Source organism: Uranotaenia lowii, chromosome 2 (assembly GCF_029784155.1).
Source record: "Uranotaenia lowii strain MFRU-FL chromosome 2, ASM2978415v1, whole genome shotgun sequence".
Taxonomy (NCBI): Eukaryota; Metazoa; Arthropoda; class Insecta; order Diptera; family Culicidae; genus Uranotaenia; species Uranotaenia lowii.
Genome location: NC_073692.1, coordinates 216883900 through 216904650, shown reverse-complemented (window position 1 = coordinate 216904650; position 20751 = coordinate 216883900). Strand labels below are relative to the sequence as shown.

At 42.1% G+C, this 20751-nt stretch overlaps 2 protein-coding genes across 7 annotated transcripts in view; one reads left to right on the top strand and one right to left on the bottom strand.

Moving 5' to 3' along the window:
- The window catches only part of LOC129749537 (bridge-like lipid transfer protein family member 1), a 31715-nt gene that overhangs the window by 335 nt on the left and 10629 nt on the right, over positions 1–20751 (top strand). For 2 of the 6 annotated variants that reach the window (XM_055744515.1, XM_055744514.1), the window contains exons 2-12: positions 774–939; positions 999–3086; positions 3145–4613; positions 4798–5355; positions 5416–6007; positions 6360–6461; positions 10442–11040; positions 15793–17476; positions 17568–17690; positions 19176–19344; positions 19591–19949. In XM_055744515.1, the coding sequence (XP_055600490.1) occupies positions 832–939; positions 999–3086; positions 3145–4613; positions 4798–5355; positions 5416–6007; positions 6360–6461; positions 10442–11040; positions 15793–17476; positions 17568–17690; positions 19176–19344; positions 19591–19949 (7851 nt within the window). In that variant the 5' untranslated portion in view covers positions 774–831. Of the gene's footprint in view, positions 1–773; positions 940–998; positions 3087–3144; positions 4614–4797; positions 5356–5415; positions 6008–6359; positions 6462–10441; positions 11041–15792; positions 17477–17567; positions 17691–17943; positions 17963–19175; positions 19345–19590; positions 19950–20751 lie in introns of all 6 variants that reach the window. The other 4 variants (XM_055744517.1, XM_055744519.1, XM_055744518.1 and 1 more) reach the window with 4 other exon arrangements.
- Positions 10376–14736, bottom strand: LOC129749542 (uncharacterized). The gene is made up of 2 exons (XM_055744535.1): positions 13999–14736; positions 10376–11276 (listed from the first exon to the last, which is right to left on the bottom strand). Exons 1-2 carry the CDS (start codon positions 14690–14692, stop codon positions 11086–11088), a joined length of 885 nt encoding a protein of 294 aa, XP_055600510.1. The 5' UTR covers positions 14693–14736; the 3' UTR covers positions 10376–11085.

Here is a 20751-nt window from a genome sequence, read left to right as displayed (position 1 = left end):
TATAATCAGTAAATTAATCACATCCGGAGCGCGCATTTTGCTTTGGAAAAAATTCCATCACATTTCCTGTATCGATTTTCCAAATTTTCCTGCGGCAGGAATTCGATCGATAGTTTTTAGGGGGTGGTAAAGATGAAGTCAGTGGGTGGCAGTTTGTTATGCTGTCAAACACGTTTGTTTTGGTGGTTTTGATCGACAAACTTTCGAAAACTGCCAGTTTGTTTGGGTTTTTGTGGGTGGTGGGTGGTGTTTGGGGTTTTACGCTATTCGTTTTTTTTTGGAAAGGTCTTCTGTTTTGACGTTCTCCGTAAATGCCGAAGTTGAATGCCCTTGCAATTTTTTTTTATTACTTGAATATAAGTTTTGTTTGTTTTTTTTGCTGAAGAATATTTTTAATTTGAGTCTATTCTGTTTATAAAATTACAATTTTTGCAGGAGTATAAGCGCTGTATTCATTTCATATTCCGTAAGCTTCATGTACACCTTTTATGACCTCTGATCTCTTTTCTGTCAGAATGGAATATAATTACTTTTTTTGTTTTTGTGTACGGTTCTTCCCCTTTAATGAGTTGCTGAGGGACGCTTCTAAAAACAGGTTTTATGCGCCATCAGCTAGACTACTACCTACTTCTAATCAGTATGACTGTGTTTGGAAATAACAACCTACACATATTACAGGGGGACGATTTTGCTTTTATTGCCGTCTAATGCATAGCACAGTTGTTTTTTTTTGTCTAATCAGTGTGTCTTCGTTTTTTCTCTTTTCTTCGCAGGATTGTTACTAATACATTTGAACTAATCGTTGCGTGAAGAAAAGTAAGAACACGCAAAATGACTGACGAAGTGACGGAGGATTCCGTCAACATACTGGATGAGCTGATTATGGGGCAGTTCAACACGACCCAGTCGCTGGAAGAGATGAAGTTGGACAAAAATATGGTAACGTAAAATAGGGTAGCAAAATATAAGTGATAATATATTTTTTTTTCTATTTTTAGGTATGGTTAATCCTCTCTTTACTCTCATCTTTAATATGGGTCGTCTATATAACGTTCTACAATTCACGTTTGTTTGGATACTGTGTCACTAAGCTGGTGAACCGGTTGTTTATTCGAGGAGCCTATTTTAAAATAGGTTCGCTGAATGTAAACCCGCTGGCCGGGAAGATAATGTTTCGGGATGTGGTATACGTAACCTATGACTACACTGTACGGGTTCAAGATGGTTACTTTATATTTCGCTGGTGGCGGTCATATGTACCCAAGGACGTTTCGGAAGATTTGTCTCATTCTGATACGCGTTTGTCTGTAATGTTGAATGGATTTGAGCTACACGTTTACAATCGATCAGATCTGTATACGAAACTTGAACGCACGTTTGGTTTGAAGCCGTCAATTTTAATTCCTACCGACACAATGAGTGCAGAAGAAGTTGCTAGATTCAAAGAACAAGCAATGAATTTCGAAAATCAGCGGCATACTGACGAACAGCAAGGCAAGGTCATAAAAAAACCACGACCAGAAGCAATGGCTGCAACCACATGGCGAGATTTAATACCGGTGATCAAGATTGACATTTGCTCTGGTCGTTTTGTGTTTGGCAATCGATTGATACCAACGACACTGTCCATCTGTGTTGAAGAAGCGCATTGTGTTTACAGTACTAAACCGGCAGTGTCTAAACTTGATCATTTTATGCATTTTGTCAAAGCAAAGCTGGAAAATTCGAAGGTTCTGTTGGCCCCTAGCCCTAAGTACACAGGTTTAGGAGATGAACCACCCAGGTATATGGGTGAAGGTTTTGTCGTCATGAGCTCCAATAATATGGAACTGTACTTCTACATGGATGAAGCAGGAGTAGTTCCAGAAGAACCAGTAACGCTGACCTTAGCAAACGGAGATGTCGTTGAAGCTTCTCCACCAGTGTGGGGGATCGATATCAAGTGTGGAAAAGGAACAGACTTCAGTTACGGTCCTTGGGCTGATCGACAAAGAGATCACCTATTTAAATTTTTCTTTCCGCCGGATTATCAAACGCTGCAAGTCACACATCCTCCAAAACCTGGAGATCAGCGCGAAATGCAATCATTTGACATCAGTCTATGTACTCTTAATGAAGCGACAATCGATATTCTATTCTCCAAAAATAAAGAAACGAATGCTGTCCACGTAAACATTGGGGCAGGATCTTATCTAGAAGTCACTCTGCCGTGGATAACCCTTCAAGACGGTTTCACCACTAAAGTTACCGGTCAACTTTTACATGTAGAAGCTTCCACCAGCCTGCAATATCGAAGTCTAGCCGAATGTGAAACACTACAATTCAACGTCAAAATCCACTACCCAACCCGCTGGAATGATCACCAAGAGTGGACAATCAACCTAACCGGCAGCAAAGCTACGGCCTACATAGTGTTCTCCCATAAAGAATTCTTCCAGGATCTGGTTGAAGATTGGGCATCCAAAGCCCGACCTGATATTCTCAGTTTTGTACCGTACACTTGGAAGTTCGGTGTGATCTTAAAAGAGTTCGAAATTATCACATTGAGCAATGAATTTAATTGGATAGACTGCTCTAGCACTAACCAAGAAAACCATCATCTCGCCTTCTGTGGAGACCTTTTCGACCTGAGTTTCACTCTCCCATTTGATGATTTCCTACCCCTTAAAATTCCAATTGTATTCTGGATCCACGGCGAAGGACTAGACCTCAGTATGTATCTCCCAGAGCAATCCAGCACCAAACCGATAATAGTAGCTCTAGATAAAAATGCGCGGATTCTTACACGCGATGGTAGTGTTAAAAAACGCCCTGAATTGATATCCAAAAAATGGCGCCGAGTGTGCCAACGGTCGACCGGATGGATTGATTGTTGGACCGTTCCTATAGTTGCTCTTTCTATCAAATATATATACCATCCTATGCCACCACTTGGGCCTGATCCTCAGGCCGACATCACTACTCCAGAGAAGGAAGAAATACTGCTCAGTCCGATGCGAATACCGAAAATGCGAAAATCACCAGCCATCACCTGGAACGATGCTGGACAGCCACGATTTGATCCTACCACGCTGCCTCCTGACCAGGTAAGGACCGTTTTGCTGTTTGTCAATTCGATCCAATGTTATGTTTTCTTTCAAACAGGTATCGGTAGAGCTGGAGATTGGATCTTCGATTATGCTGGCCTATGGTGCAATTCTGCGTAACTTCATCCATCTGAAAGAAAACATTTTTGGTGAGGATCAATCATTCACCGACATGGAAAAATCAAATTCCAAGCAACACTCTTCTGGTGCCAATGGTTCCGCAGCCAAATCCACAAGCTCCAAAGACGATCCTAACAAATCCATCTCGGAAGCCAGCATGAATGCCGAAGAAAAGCCGAAACGCTTCGATCCAAGGCTGTATCGTCCACTGGAAGTGACTGTGAGTGTAACTATCCATGATCTTCAGGCACATGTGATGAAAAACTGTAATGAAAATGATCCACCTTGCCCTATTGTTCTTATCGAAAGGCTGGGATTTGAAATGAAAAAAAGATTTCATGAGACTGAGCTACAAGTTCTCGTTAGCCCATCGTTCCTTATATCTTCAGATAACATTATTCGACCATCAAAAGATAAACATCTTCGTCAAGGTCACTTGCTTCTATCGGCAGTCCAAGTTCGCGGTCATGCAATGTTCAGCAATGAAGGTCGACAGCTAGAAGAAGAAACACTCGAATATTCTTGGCTACTGGAAGTTCAGCTTGGAAAGCTGTCCGGTAAAATGACTCTTCCTCAATTGGCTAATGTCATAACTGGGCTGGAAACATTAGCTTATCTCACTCTAGATTCCGAAAACAACCTGAAGTCACCTAAAACCATAAGATATTGTCACCATGGGGTGCCAACCAATATCTGTCCTCACACCAAAGAGGATACGAAATATCGCTGCCCCTCAACGGAAGATATAAAATATAGAATGACGCGGGTCGCAATTGATGCTGTCGATTTCTATCTCATCGAAAATGGAACGGCCTTACACACCTGGATCTCACCAATCCGAATCGCAACATGCAACCTACATGGCCAACAGGTTAAATCAGGAATAACGGGACTAATTCCCACTATTCTCCTCCGACAGTTCGTATCCACAGGGGGGCATTTCAGTCACAGTAATGGGAACTCTCACAGCAACACCAACACAACTGGAAGCAGCCGATCGGCCAAGTTGCATCACCAAAATTCCGTTACCGAGCGTAAAGATGACCCAATCTACAAACGAGCCGACGAAACAAGTAGCACCAGCTTCAAGCAGAAGAAGGTCACCGACCAATATCAACAGTCAACATCGTCCCATTCATATCGGCGAGATTCTAAAGAACACCAGGTACGTGACGATCCGTACGGTTCGCTTCCCAATCGACGGAATCACGAATCGTCGTCCGATCACTTCAGACGTGAGAAGGAAGAAATTTACGGTTCGGTTCATTCCAATCGTAACAGCACCCGTGATATAGATTCCAGCGAACCGTGGTTGGAGGTGGGTTGTTTATCGCTCGGACCGGTAATTATAGAGGCGGCCTCAGCTCTGCCCATTCCGGAGCACTGTCTACATTTGGTGCAGCATAAGTGAGTATTTAATCTTCTGATTAAAGACTTTTTAATACATTTTATTCCAACATTCAATTAAAAAAAGCAATTAGGTAATAACAATTTCTCGATCTAGTAATTGCACTGAATACCTCTATAAGACACCCAGATGGTGCTTAGAAAGTCTCAATATCTAATAAATAAATCATGTTGTCGTCAACAGCTATCTCAAAATGCATGATGAACGTGGCAAAAAGCTATGGTTTTTATGGTCCAATAGCAGTGATCCGATTCGATGTGGCTGCGTCGGGGGTTGTGCCTTCTTCGGCACTAATCGGAATGGGCCTCGGTTCTTTAAACCATCGTCTCAGGATTTGCAAGATTTTATCAACATAGCTCGGTACCACATCTATCCGAACAACAGAGAGTACGGATTTGGCCAGAGTTTACTGCATGAAGGGCAACTAGTTTTTCATACGCCACCGTACAGTTTACAATCAGTATCCTTACAAGAGTGCTACGAGTATGTTGGAAAACCGAATCTCCGAACCACTCGATACTGTCCAGATTCAAAATCTCCTCTACCACCAAAGCACGAAACTATTCTGAACCAACAGAAGCAGCATCAACAGAGTGAAATCTCCCCGAACAGTACTATGATTAGAAGCGTCGAAAGTAAGTCTAGTAAATCATCGCTGGAACGAGTTAAGGAAAAAGATACTGGCTCCCCATTGAGCGCTGACCGCAGTCGAGGAAGACGTTTCTCATACAGTAATGCTAGGTGAGTGTGCTTTCAATGTTTATCTCCACTTAAACTTCAATTCATTTTATTGATTTTAAGGCAAAATACTGTTTCACATGATGTTCCGTACTATCGGCTTTTAGAATCAAGTCCCAAAACAGGTAAAATCATGACACCAACTCCTACACGTCAGGACTCTGAATCCAGGTTGCTCACACCAAAGGGCATCAAAGTACAGACTCCAAAGACAAGTGCTTCTGATTCACGTCTTACAATGGAATATTTCCAATGTGATGATAGTCATAGTATGTCGGATGATCACACCGAGTTGTCACACTCGGCACCGCAACCTCACCCTCTGGAGTCCGATTCTGAGCATTCGCTCGGTCCGAAAGTGACAGAATTAGATTCAGTAGTTATTCGAGACGTTCAACGAACGGTTTCTCTTACGTCTGAAAACCCTTCGGAAGCATTCTTTTCAGCCGACGAGGATCTCCATGCATCACGAAGCTCAAGTCTAAAGGCAACAGATGTCCCTATTGCCATACCAAAAAAACGTTTTGCTTCGGATCTTAGTATTGTCGAGCCAATTGAATTGGAAGGACGACTGTCCACCCATAGAAGCGACTACGAAATTCATACTCCAGAACACAGGAGCTTGCCCCTTAGGCCACAATCTACAGCTGAATTAGTAAGTATTGCAATTACTGTTTTCAATTTTGCTTTATTTTTCTGTTGAAAGATCGTTACAATTATGTTACTGCATGTTTCATGCAAACAATCGTTTTTTAGTAGATATTCTAGCGTTAGAGTAGAACAATCTAATAATAGTTGATTCTTTTTATTTTTATGCAAACAAAATTCAACCACCAATAATGCAATATGTTTATCAAACTGAACAAAATCACCTGACAATCGTTCACTCATCCAAATGTTTGAATCTAATAATCGCAAAATCATCTGTTGCAATTTTGTTATATGCAAATCATATCTCGTTCTAAATATGCTACGTACTCAAATTCATCTCCAAATAACGAAAAAAGAACGATGAGGAACGTCGCATTCACGGTTTGGCCACACCGTTACGCAAATTCAGTAACATCTCTCCGCGTCCCGAGTTTCGTCATTTTAAGCCGGTGTATGACGTGAGTAGCCCCTTCAAAAACTTCCATTTTTCCTCTACCAACATACTAAACACAGTGTGTACTTGTTGTAGAATACTGTAAGTCCTGGATGTTGTTTCATCTATTTAAACGTTTTTTTTTTGTTCTGTTTGTGATTTTTTTTTCTTCTTAATTTAGATTATTAGCTTCATACCCTGACATTATCATTCTAAATTAAAAATCAGATTTGTATTCCTTATTGTTAGTGTGTTTAGTTTGTTTTTTTTGTGTTCAAATTGAATTGGAACAAAATGATTTGAATTGAAAGGTTCGTATGAATTATGTGCAAGCTTAAAGCAGTAGTTTATAGTTGTACTATGGCTTCAGCTTAGGCATATATTTGTAAATAAGTGTAAAGGTAACAATATTCAGAGTCCGAACACGTCTTTAAACATGCACAACTAAATAAAACGATGTATCATAAGCACAATAATTATTCTATCTACCATCAAGTCATCGTGTGAAATTAAAAAACGATGGCAGATTTTTATTCACTTTCTTTTTCAAAACATCTCAAAGTTGCTCTACTTTCAATAAAAAAAAAGTGGAATGCTAAAAATGTACGCGATTTTTTCCACAATCATAAAATGAAACTGAAGACTGATTTGAAAATAATTTTCTTGGATAATTCTTAAACTACAAGCAGTATTTTAATGTTTGAAACCGAATTCAATTTAAAATATTTAAAGCTTGTTCGATAACTTACCTACAAGATATCTAATCTAATGTTTGAGTTTCCAGGATATACCTATATAAATATAATAGATTTTGAAAATGTGTAGTTCTAACACATATTAAGCTGGGATTTCAATTTCATTCCACAGAAGATGCAGAGTTATTTACATAGATTTATTATCGTCTCACGAAGTCATTTGATGAAAAAAACTTCTGAATCCTGAAATTCTCTCATTTGCCAAATGGCGCTCTTCTTGGTTTAACCTCTTCGCTAGTTGCACCATGCTCGTCTGGTGCCTTTCAGATTCGCAGTGAACACCTGTGTTATAGAACAGTCGTCCGGCATTCTCACAACATGTCTTACCCAGCGTATCCGTCCAGCCTTTTGGATTCTGGGTTCGCCGTGTAGAGTCGCACGAGCTCGTGGTTCATCCTTCGCCTCCACAGTGTGCACACTCCGTTCTCCTGCACGCCGTCAAAGATGGTTCTTAACACTCGTCGCTCGAATACTCCGAGTGTGTGCGCAGGTCCTCTCGAGAAATATCCACGTCTAGTGCCTTTAGAGGACAACCGGTCTAATCAGCGTAATGTACAGGTTACACTTTGTGCGAAGGCTATGTCTTCTCAACCGCAGTTGCTTAGAAGTCCATAGTAGGCACGACTTACGCTGATTACTCGCCGCCGGATCTCACGGCTGGTATCATTGTCTGCGGTCATCAGTGAGCCGAGATAGACAAAGTCTTCGACTATCTCCAGCTCGTCGCCGTCGATCGTGACCTTGTTATTACTAGACAAGCGGGCTCGGTCGGTCTCGGATCTGCAGGCCATAATATAAGATTTGGACGTTTTAATCCAAACTACGGTAGATCTCATCTACCGCCGCAGATGATCTGCCGACTATGTCAATGTCGTCGGCACAGCTGATAAGTTGATTCGGTCTGTTGATGCCCGCATTTCGCCCATCACTCGAATAACGCCTTCTAGCTCCACGTTGAACATCAAGCAGAATAGACCATCGTCTTGTCGAGGCCCCCTGCGCGATTCGAATGAACTCGACAATTCACCTGAAATCCGCACACAGCACTGCGTTCCATCCATTGTCGCCTTGATCAGTCTGATCAGCTTCCCGGAAAATCCGGTCTCGCCCATGCTTTTCCATAGTTCGTCACGGTCGATCGTGTCGTATGCGGCTTTGAAGTAGATGGATAGATGGGACTTGGTGTTTACAGCATTTTTGGAAGATTTGCCGTAGTGTGAAGATCTGGTCCGTCTTAGACCGTCCCTCCATGAAGTCGACCTGATAACTTCTCACGTATCTCTTTGCTCGTGGCGTTAGATGGCGGAGTAGGATTCGGGACAACACTTTGCAGGCAACATTGAGGACAGTAATCGCTCGGTAGTTCTCACAGTCCAATTTGTCGTCCTTCTTGTATATGGGGCATCTTACACTCCCCTTCCACTCCTCCAGTAGCTGTTCTGTGTCCTAGATCCGGACCATCAACCGGTGTAGGCAATCGGCCAACGTGGCCGGGCCCATTTTGATGAGTTTAGCTGCGATGCCATTCGTCTTAGCCGACTTGTTGCTATTCAGCTGGGCATTCGGCTTACTTAATTTCACTCATCATTGGGAATGGCTCCTCTACGTCCTGCGTTTGAGCCGAAGTGCTACTTCCACCTTTTGAACACCTCAAGATTGCATCGCCAGGATGCACTCATTCTTATCATGGCACAATACGGCTTACGGCACGAAGCCTTTTTGGGATGCGTTGAGTTTCGGATAGAACTTTCGTGTTTCCTGGAAACGATGCAGCTGCTCCAGTTTTTCGAGCTCCTCCTCCTACAGGCGGCGCATTTTTCCTGGAAAATACGGACTGCCTCTTTCGCTGTCGGTGATTTTCCACGTTTCGACGGATGCTTCTTTGCACTACTGCCGCCCGCGCGGCGTTTTCTTTCGTCCATTACCCTCCTGCACTCTTCGTCGAACCAGTAGTTTCGTCGAGTTCGTTCCCCATGCCTGATGACGTTCTCCGTAACGCTGTTAATAGTATCCGTAACGCTGTCTTGATGGTATCCCAACAGTTCTCGAGCGCCTGCATCGCTGCTTGGAGCGATGGTGCGTAGTCTGCTGCGACCTCAGGTTGCTTCAGTCGTGCGACATTTAACCGAGGCGATCATCGGCTTCGAATGTTGTTCACTACGGGGAGTTTTGAGCGCAGGTCAATGTACCTAATATTCGGTTTTTCCAACGGTTATTTCACTGATATTCAATACACCATTTAAGGTGTCGATTTCAGAATCTTCAAAGAGGGAACAAACCAAGTTTCATTCATGTTGAAGCATACAAATTTTAAACTGATTTTTGTTTGCATATCATTCTGCAAAAATACGATTAAACTGAATTTTTTTTAGGAAAAATGAGCATATCCCCCCCCCCCCCTCCCCTATGTCACAATTCGTAACGCTCGAGCTTACCCCCCTAGGAGCGTTACTTAATTTATGGATGCCCCAACAAGCCCCTTTAAATAGGCTGAGGCACAAGCACAAAATCGCGTGCTTGCGCCGCCAGATGAAACGCCTGAATTAGATGTGGCCTCGCTTTTTCAGTCGGTGAGAGTGAGAGTAACTACTTTGCTCTCTTAGCGTCTAATGAGCGCTTCGCTCGCCTCTCTATGAATATCCAGGGCGTCGTTGCTGGGCATCGGCGTCGTTTGTTGGAAACGCTCGCTGCTACTGGGAGCATTCGTTGCGAATTGTTATGATACCTACGTTTAATTTTGCCACATACCATTTCTGAATCATTTAAACTGAATGTCGCACGACAGACTTAAGATAATCGACAAAGGTAAATTTCGAGCTATAAGGACTAAAAGCGCTTCTTTGCAGGAAGGCAAAAATATTGAGAAAAGTAGCAAAATATTTGACAATATATTTCTATAAGTTAAGCTTAGTGCAACTGACCTATAAATTTAACTTCTTTTTTTTTTCAACTTCTAATTCCTATAATCAAATTTGAAATATTCTCAACCCTCTCCTGGTTATTATAACAAAGGCGATGATTTTTTAAATTAACTATAGTTATTTTGTAACTGAAAGCTCAAGCTCATTTACCCTCAAAAAGTTGAACCTTATGAAATAAAACTCAAAATTGCGTTGCTTTTTTTTCTTCCTTTCTTCCTTATAAAACAATGATGTACAAACATATTTTAAAAATCGGTATTCATGAGAATCTGCTCTTGGTTTAACTATTTTATATTTATATTGTTTCTAAAAGCATATAAATCTTGCAGGTCGATCCACACGACTCATCCGAGTCGCATTCACTGTCCTCGAGTTCGTTCATTTCGGCCCTTTCTTCACAAGAAGATATTACGTTGGTCAACTTACACATGCAGATAAATCGACCGATAGTCGATTCACCGCTGCTAATGGCCAGCTACGTGACTCACTTGGCACAGGTACGATGCTCCAATTGGACACACTGCTCGTTGCCATACGCAGCTGATGCATTTTCGATGCCTCTGTTCCAACAAAACGACGATGGTGGATTGGTGTACATTGGTAGCAAGTTGGTACCCCATTTCGACAACTACTCACACTGGCGAGAAGTTAAAGTTATACCTCGGTACGACCAACAATCTGGAAGCTCAGCAAGCGGATCGGCAGCAGCAGCTGCTGCTTCTTCGGGTATGTCGACGCTACCCAAACCACACCCATGGGATCCAAGTGTTATGGTTAGGGGCAGCTTCGAGAAACAAGATGGCAAGGAAGGGGAACACGAATTTCTCAGCTGCCAGGGAGAAACTGCCACCCGAAATTCTGTTGTAATGCGTTTCAAAGGACAGGTCGATGTAATGTTCACTCCTTTGCTATTGGAAGGATTGCAACGGTAAGTAATTCAATAACTTTATATAAATTTCGATGTAAGAACTCGTTAAGAACCAACTCTTTTCACTCGAATATGTATTTCCTGCGAATCAGATTCTTGATATGCCCTTGGGAAGGAATCTTCAAGGATTGAAATATCTTTTTCGTTGTGGGTCACGCTTTTTCCTAAAGAACGCTGTTGATTGTTAATGTATGGCAATGTTCTACGGGTTTGTCCTTTTTTCTTGACAAATTTAACTGGAATAGAAACAAAATCACAATCAACCACGAAAGGAAGCAATGTCAACAGTGCTAGTGGTTCAACTTTGAACGTTGCACTGCTGAATCAATCAACCTACAAAAGCATACTTCAAAAAGGGAAATTAAATATACAAAACCCAAAAATTAAATTCAATTTCATGATCATTGATACATATTAACGACCTTTATCAAATACCAATTTATAACAAGGGAACGAAAACTTGAAGTCCGAAGCGTTTTTTATTCCGGTTAATTTTTCATTTATGCTCGTTGATTTAAAAACCCTTTCGCTATGATTAAATTTTATTTACAGCGATTTTGAAAGATGAACAAAATTGAGAAATTCGGCATAAAGGGTGATACGGTCAAAATTTGGTCAATATCAACTTGACGTATTTCTTTCAATTTTGCATTTAAAAAACCTGAACACCCCTCATTTGTGTAGTGTGTGTGTGTGTGTGTGTGTGTGTGTGTGTGTGTGTGTGTGTGTGTGTGTGTGTGTGTGTGTGTGTGTGTGTGTGTGTGTGTGTGTGTGTGTGTGTGTGGGTGGGTGTGGGTGTGTGTGTGTGTGTGTGTGTGTGTGTGTGTGTGGGTGTGGGTGTGGGTGTGGGTATGTGTGTGGGTGTGTGTGTGTGTATGTGTGTGTGTGTGTGTGTGTGTGTGTGTGTGTGTGTGTGTGTGTGTGTGTGTGTGTGTGTGTGTGTGTGTGTGTGTGTGTGTGTGTGTGTGTGTGTGTGTGTGTGTGTGTGTGTGTGTGTGTGTGTGTGTGGGTGTGGGTGTGGGTATGTGTGTGGGTGTGTGTGTGTGTGTGTGTGTGTGTGTGTGTGTGTGTGTGTGTGTGTGTGTGTGTGTGTGTGTGTGTGTGTGTGTGTGTGTGTGTGTGTGTGTGTGTGTGTGTGTGTGTGTGTGTGGTGTGGGTGTGGGTGTGGGTGTGGGTGTGGGTGTGGGTGTGGGTGTGGGTGTGGGTGTGGGTGTGGGTGTGGGTGTGGGTGTGGGTGTGGGTGTGGGTGTGGGTGTGGGTGTGGGTGTGGGTGTGGGTGTGGGTGTGGGTGTGGGTGTGGGTGTGGGTGTGGGTGTGGGTGTGGGTGTGGGTGTGGGTGTGGGTGTGGGTGTGGGTGTGGGTGTGGGTGTGGGTGTGGGTGTGGGTGTGGGTGTGGGTGTGGGTGTGGGTGTGGGTGTGGGTGTGGGTGTGGGTGTGGGTGTGGGTGTGGGTGTGGGTGTGGGTGTGGGTGTGGGTGTGGGTGTGGGTGTGGGTGTGTGTGTGTGTGTGGGTGTGTGTGTGTGTGTGTGTGTGTGTGTGTGTGTGTGTGTGTGTGTGTGTGTGTGTGTGTGTGTGTGTGTGTGTGTTTGCTCCTATTTTGATTTTGGAATTCACTCTTCAGTTGTCAAAACGCCGTCCAAGGAAGAAGAGCAGCGTTTCAAAATTTTGCTCGCGCATCGCGAAAATCAGAACTACTCGCACGCACAGCTGGCAAAATCGCTAAAAGTTGCCAAATCTACCGTTACAAATGTAATTAAAGTGCTAAGCCGCTAAGACGACAAAGAGAGTTGCCGGTAGTTTCAAGCGAAACCCTAATCTCTCTCTCCGAGATGCCACAAATAAGCTGGGTGCATCGTCTACAACCGAGCATCGAGCCAAAAAAGCTGAGCCGGACTATCGACTTACAAGAAGGTAGTGACTCCAAATCGCGATGATAAACAAAATACAACGGCTAAAGCGCAATCCCGGAGGCTGTACACGACGATGCTGACGAAGTTTGACTGCGTGGTAATTGACGACGAAACCTACGTCAAAGTCGACTACAAGCAGATTCCAGGGCAGGAGCTTTATATGGCAAAAGGAAGGGGAAAGGTTGCAGATATTTTCAAGCACATGAAACTGTCAAAGTTCGCGAAAAAATATCTGGTTGGCAAGCCATCTGTACCTGTGGCTTGAAAAGCAGCATTTTCATAGCTACCGGGACTGTCAACCAAGAAATTTACGTGAAAGAGTGTTTGAATAAACGTCTGCTGCCTTTCCTAAAGAAACACGGTTATTCCGTACTGTTTTGGCCGGATTTGGCATCTTGCCATTACGGTAAAAAGGCCATGGAGTGGTACGCCGCTAACAACGTCCAGGTGGTTCCCAAGGACAAGAACCCTCCCAACACGCCAAAGCTCCGCCCAATTGAGAAATACTGGGCTATTGTCAAGCGGAACCTAAAGAAGACAAAAAAAACTGCTAAGGACGAGCAGCAGTTCACGGCAAACTGGCTTTCTGCGGCGAAGAAGGTGGACAAGGTGGCTGTACAAAATCTGATGGCAGGGGTTAAGCGTAAAGTCCGACAATTCGGTTTTGGAAAAGCGGAAGCCTAACTGAATATTTTTCCTGAGTTTTATACTAATTAAACTTGAAAAAGATATTTAATTTGATTTTTTAAATAAACGATTTCACCGATTTACACGCGTTTTCCTTGACCAAATTTTGACCGTATCACCCTTTAATCTAAAGTAAATCGAATGATTCAAAAGCGAACTTCACAGCTTGTGTAATATTTATTCAACAGTCAATACTTTCATAAAAAATCCACTTGCCTGGTTTTGAAGGCGTTACGCTTTATTCATCAGGCAGAATGTTTTTAATCTTGTCTTCCTATAGACAACATATTCAATTCGATCACTTTGTCTTTATTGTGTGACTTTAAGTTTATTTTATGTGGATGTTATTATTGTCTTTTACCTTGCTTCGGCTTGATGCGGCTTTTCAAAACGTTTATTCTGGATAAAACTTCTCGTTCGACATGATCTCTCGCCTGGCGATTTGTGCCGTATTCGTAGACCAACTTCTTGTTAAAAGTTTTCATGGTGGTATACTTTGTTGCTTGTTTGATGTTTGGTCGTGTCGTTGTGGTAGGTATTGAAGTTGTTTTTTTCTTTCCATAACGAGTGAAAAAATTGCGTAAAGCGGACGCTTGATTTATGCCTCGTGATGAAGTTTCGTCGTTCTGATGGTCATCCTCAATCCCAGCGGCGGCATCGTTACAGGAATATTGACACTCTCGTTTTAATTGAGAGTTTTCCCGTTTTTCGACCTTCTCGGATAGTTCCTCCTGGTCAATCAACCGTGACAACAGATCTAATTCTGCTTCAGATAATTTTGACAAAGCTGCTGCAAATTCATCATCAGTATAGCTGCTAAGTTGCTTCAACTGTGTTTCGTGATTTATCGGGGTATTCCTGTTTTGTAGGGAATCGTAGAATTGATATTCGTTGTCATCATATATCGACTCTCCCAAGTTAGCAGCATCATCATCGTATACTAACTTTTGATTATCCAGATCACGATGAATTTCCTGTTGCTTTGAGGACTGGATATTATTGATTAAATTGCACAGTATCAGATATAGAATGGAAACAAGTTTAAATATTGTCATTCTAAAGGTTCCGTTCCAATGACAGGTCCATAATGTTTTCCAAAGCGTACTAGGTTTGAAAGATTTTAAATTATTGACGTAACAGGTTTTGCGACCTATCTACATCAAGCGATCGAGATTTGATATATCCGATCGCACCACGTTTCTCTAAACGTTGAATTTCGCAGAAGATTTGAAACGAACTCCGGTATTGCCAAGCTTCTAATAGAAAAAATGGCGTAAAAAAATGAATTATAGCGTTTTCGTTTATTTTCCACTGGCACGGGGCACACTTTTTCCTCATTAACAAACCAAATCCTCACCCGGGACGACGCATATAATGTATATCGTCCCAGGCGACGATTTAGTTTGCCACTGCCTGCGTGCCATAAACTCTATTAAATTACTTGTATTTTTTTATTTGATATGGGAAACTTGTCTACTATCGGACACAAAGTTTTTTAGCAATAACTTCATAAATACATTTTCACAAATTTTTTTTTTCTACTGATTTGAAGAGTGTCAATATTATGATTAATAAGTAGAAATAAAATTTATTTACAACATATTCATGTGGTAAGAGAAATTATTTCGCCTCATTTCCAAAAGTGTTATCTATGGTCGGACGGTCCGACTCGGACCTTACAAATGACTTCACCAAAGCTGTCTCCAATGGCACAAAAACGTACCAAACGACTCAAATCACTTGCTCAAGTCTTGTGAGTATGAGTTTTTGAATACTGAACATTCTAGGAAGCCTTTTATAAAAGTTTTTTTTTATGACAAACCCGAATGAAACATTTGTCTAAAAAAAAACTTAAGAAAAATTGTCTATGACCGGACAGCCAACTTTAAAGTTTCTCATAGGTGCAAAGGCAAAAGCCTTCGATGCCTATCATTGGTTTACCCTTGCAGAGTGGATTACCATATTTCAAACACCATATCAGGCTGCTATTTACTTTATATCCATAGTGTTAAAACGTTATTAGGATAATGCGTTTTCGAAAAATCGTTATCGTCCGGCCAAAGACGTGTTCCTCCTATATTTGTATGTCTATAGTATAATTTATAGTCTAATATAGGCGGACATGGTGTAACAGGCATTTCTTTGTGTTTTATAGTATGATCGAGTCGCTTATTCCAACACTTTCGACGCTTCACCCGTTAACCATAATAAACGACATCCATGGGTCTTGTGTGCGCAAGGTCGAAGCGGTTAACATTTTGAAGAGAGACCAATCGCTCAGCTACTGGTCCCAGGTGCATTCGAATTCTAAACGTTCAACAGCCGAGCGAAACCTGCAGGGTCCCGGAGGCCCAGTGCTGACGGATGTCTACGAGGAAAGCATATCAACCCAGATGCAGGGTTTGATTGTACTGCCGAAGATGAACGTAACCTTGATACAGAGCTCAGTCATCGAGGAGGTTATATCGTTTGCCGCGTTGGATAACGTACAGGAGCTGAGTTGTGCTTCGCTTTTGGCCGTTTGTTTCGAAGGGGTTTCGACGAGGTTTCATTTGGGTAAAACAACCAAAGCTTCGATGCACACGGTGTATACGCAACCAACCGTTCGCACAGGTGGTTTGAAAAAGAGTGGTTTGATCAGGGGAACTAGGGCTTTGTGGGCTCATATTTCTTCGCAAACACGACCCGACAATGTTCCTGGCGAACCGGTGCTTTTGGAAACCTCTGAGAAGCAACTAGAAGAGCTTATCATCACCTTGGATGTAGGAAAAGCACATGCGCAGTTGAGACGACTAAAGAATGAACCGATCGTGGTTCAAGACTCCCAAATCGTGATAACTGCCATACCGTCTCATCGGAGCCGAGTAATGTTTGATTGTTCGAGGATTCCTGAGGACCCTATTGTAGATGGACATTCTGGAATGGGATATATTATGTTCGAATGTGGTTTAGAGGGAGTCAGTGTGAAAATAGTCAAAAGGTCTCAGTTTGAAAAATCAGAAAACGCAGAAGAAGCCCTCAAACCATCGCAAGAAGCAGCCAACTCGGAGGCTAATCAATCAAGTGTTACTACCAACAATCCTTTGAACTTAGTTACTCTACTGAACGAAGCAGGTGGAAGTATGGCTGCAGAAGCCTTAGCTAAAATCGGTATGAAAAAACCTTCAACTCCAAAAACGGGTATGGCCAAAGACAAAATAACAGCAGGGTTTGAAATACGATCAAAAGACAAAAACAGCGATCAAAAATCAACAAAGGATCGCATTTCTCACAAAATAATCGACCTATCACAGACTGATGAGGTCGATGAGGGCAAAGAACCTTCTCCAGGAACGAATGGAACCACTAATGAGAAACCAGCTGCGAGTTCCGCAATGCAGGCCAGAAACGATAACGGAAAAACATCGTCCTGCGTAATTAACTTCAAAACGGTCTGGTTCAACTTTGCAGCACCACCAAGAAGCCCTATAACTAGGAAAATTGATTATTCCCGGCTGGATTGGAATCTGCTCAGTACGGCTTCCCCGGCTATTACAGCCTGGATGAACCCTAGCAATCGTTTCGCCATCAAGATAGTCGCACTGATTCGGGCTATGTATGTACGTCGGACTGCCGTTACGGTGGCTCTGATGGCCGATGCCTGGGAAAGACAAACGTTACACCGACCGATGAAGAGTCGCTATCCCGGTATGTTTACTCCGCTAGCCAAGACGCTACAGGAGGACCCCAGTTGTTCGCTTTGTACTATGCTACAAAAGTACGTCCTAGAAGAAACGGTCAATAAAATCGAAGCCGATTTGAAACAGCAGTTCGTTCCACCACTGAGTACACTAAGGCAGGTGAGTAACAAAAAGAGTCGAGTTGTGGCGAACAATACGCTTAGATCTCATTTGAAAAATGTATCTATAACCTTTTTTTCTCTCAATACAGGCAATTATCGTCCTCAGTCGTCAGTGGAAGAATGTTCTCTATAATCCTATGTTGTTTGAGCACCAGTATAAAGGGAAATTGAACAACCCTATTAGCGTCACCTTCGCTTTGCCGCAAGATGAGGTAATTTTTTCATGTATCTACAATTATCAAACGTTGCCAAAATTCTCATCTGACCTCATCGAAATTGAACCAATAAAATTACTAATTCAAAATTTGGCAATTTTTAACGCATCAAAATAACGTACATTATATATCTTCAGACTAAACATATCTCGCACTAAGTGAACAAATCATATTACTTTCAATCTCATTCAACCCTAAACTAATCATAACTAAATGATCTAAAACCTGCACTAAATATCTCCACTTTCAGAGATACAAACCTATTTGGGGTAAGTTCAATCTTCTTGAACCTTCTCCAGGCGAGGCGCGCACAGCTCTCTGTTTGTTCAGTTCTTAGAGTATAAGCAGTTTGACTAAACTAGTTTAGCATTTCTCTAACAAAAATGACCGTGTCTGCGTTGTGCGTTGCGTGTAGTTTTGGGAGATCGGAGAGGCTTGTAGTCTATGTTACTAATCCCTATCAAACGACTTGTTCAAAATTGGTTCGGAGTTTTCCCGACTGAAGGTGTATATTTCATCTAATTATCTAGATATCAGTTTGCGTGCAAAGTCTGCGACGATAAGTTTGACAAATAGTGTTGAAGCGTGGAAACTAGTTAAAAGTTCCAGTTTTCATTCAGCGATTTTGGGTGTTATGATCAACGAATACTCCTTACCAACAAATGCTGTTTATAATTCTACAACGCACCAGACCATAAACGTCGTCTTTTTCCTGATGAGCTTTCTCGACCTTCTAGGGAATTCGATTCGACGTCATCCCATAGCTTGCGACGGTTATCATACCTGGTTTATGATCTAAAACTTTCCGTCGGCTTTCGGTCCGACGACTTCCAATGTCTGCCAAATCAGGCATCAGTAAAACGACCTTTCAGTGGCTATGATTACTGATTGTCGATCTTCGGCTCGTCGATCTTCCAAGGAATTCCTCAACGATCTCTTGTGACTCTTCGCCCTTCTTCCGGCTAGAAACCTCTCTAGCACTCCGAAAACCGTTCAATGGACCTTTCAGTGGATTCTAGTCTGACAACCTCCCAATGGCTCCGGCTCTATGATCTTCCAATGTTTCTGATTCCTGGTTCAACCAATGGTTTTTGACTCGTTGCTCTTCCTTGGATTCCACACTCGGGGACCTTTCAACTGTATTCCGAGCTCAACGATCATCCGAGGAAGTGCAACTCTTCTGAAAACTGATTGATTGCCACAAAGAACTTCAAATGCTAAAAAAGGTTATTTCCCGCACAAACTGCTGTCAAAAGTTTTCAATTCCAACCATCAGATGCGCTGCTTACAGTGATCCTGACAGATTTATGAACAGGACTTTACAAGTAATATCTCATTAGGACGTCTTTCTTGATTTAACAAACAGGATAATACCCATAATCAGCTCCCATTTCATCGAACTAACATACACGCCGTGATCATCGCCTATCCATTATCACCAAAATACCACTATCGCTTCTTCTCTATCTACAAACCCCGCAGGACGCTGAGGACACGGATGACATCGATGCAGAAAACTATCCGGTGGGTATCGTCGAAAGCCATCCACTGATCGACGAAGAAAACGAGCGCACAATGTTACTGGGGCAGAGCGTTCAGGCGCAGCATCACAATCATTCACAGTCGACTGCCAACGCTCATCAGCATCATGGTAACTTAGTTCTTCCTCATAGTTTTGCGTGTATATTCTCAATGTCCTTCATGTATCTATATGTAATTTTACATAATATGTGTGGAAATCTCTCTGATCTGTGTCGATTACCTGTTCTATGTGTGTTTGCTTTATGTTGAGCTTTTGAAAAGCTGCAATTTGTTTGGTTTTGGTTGAACCATTTTTGAAACTTGAACAAAAAAAACGTATTACAACTTTTGGTATCACCATATTCGTTTTAAACAGTTATCAAAATACCTGAGGAACCGGTACAGATCCACGTAACCAAATTAGGAGACTCCCTTAACACCTCTCCCAGTACTAACAACTCCAACAAACAGCGAAAAAAGTCCTCGGTAAAGAGTTTTATTCCTCCGGCAGCACCTTCCTCGCGATCTAGCATGCAAATGTTTCCGATCATTTTCGATAAGCACGATCCGCAAATCGAGTATGGTGCTTTGAAGGAGGGCTCTCTGCCCTCGGTTTGCAGCTCGTCGGACTCGATGGATAAGGCCTGGACACCACCGGTCAACCAAAAGGAAGATCTCTACTCGTGGATGGCCAAACAACAGAATGGGAATGCCAAGAACGCGCGTAATAAGGAGGTAAGGACCAAATGTATATAGACAGAGGGTACCCAAGCAACCAGAATTCCATTAAAAAGGTTCCATAGAAGCTTAATCAGCTCTCGTTTGTATCTGAAGAGAATGCTAATCAGCCCAAAATTTAAGTTCTTAAAGCTACTTTCAAGTTCGTTTAGGTGGCTGTAGAGAACGCTATTCCGCTTCTAAGAGAATGTCAAGAAACTTCTACGCGCTGAAAAAAAAAATCCGATTGACAGATTGCTCTGACAACCACATGTCAGATTGCTAGGTTGCCGATCTATCATGGTCTATCTCATTGATTTTAATTATATTGTTTTGATTACAAAAGCTGCTTACACGCCTAGAGAATTGAACCGCTGCTCTCTAGGTTGCAGTGAAACTCATCAGCCTCTCGACCAATCCAGCAATAGCTAATTGCCACTGTAATGATTAGTATTTAAACTTAATGTCATTTGAGATGATTGAGTGGGTTGGTCAATAGAAGGTACTTTATTTCGTTCAAAGGACTTTCAGTACACAATATGAATCATCACAAGAATTCGCATCATCAAAATTTATTCGAATATCTTATTTAACATTTATAAGAAAAAATCGAAAAAATCTTGAATTCCATTTGTAAATATCAGTACAGATATAAACAAAACAAATACCATGACAAAAAATTGACAGACATTTGTGACATGTCGCTTAGAATTCACATATAGGTTCTTTAAAACACCTTCAAGTATCCTAATGGTGCGCCTTATAGAATGTTACGCGAACGTTATCGACCTTCTTGAAAAACATTTTTGACATGTCGCTT

Bases quoted from the DNA above. Each gene is read 5' to 3' on its own strand.
- LOC129749542 (XM_055744535.1), bottom strand. From the start codon at position 14,692: ATGACAATATTTAAACTTGTTTCCATTCTATATCTGATACTGTGCAAT. The intron at 11,277-13,998 runs GTAAAAGACAAT...TTTCTATTCCAG, and splicing joins CCGCATCAAGCCGAAGCAAG to TTAAATTTGTCAAGAAAAAA.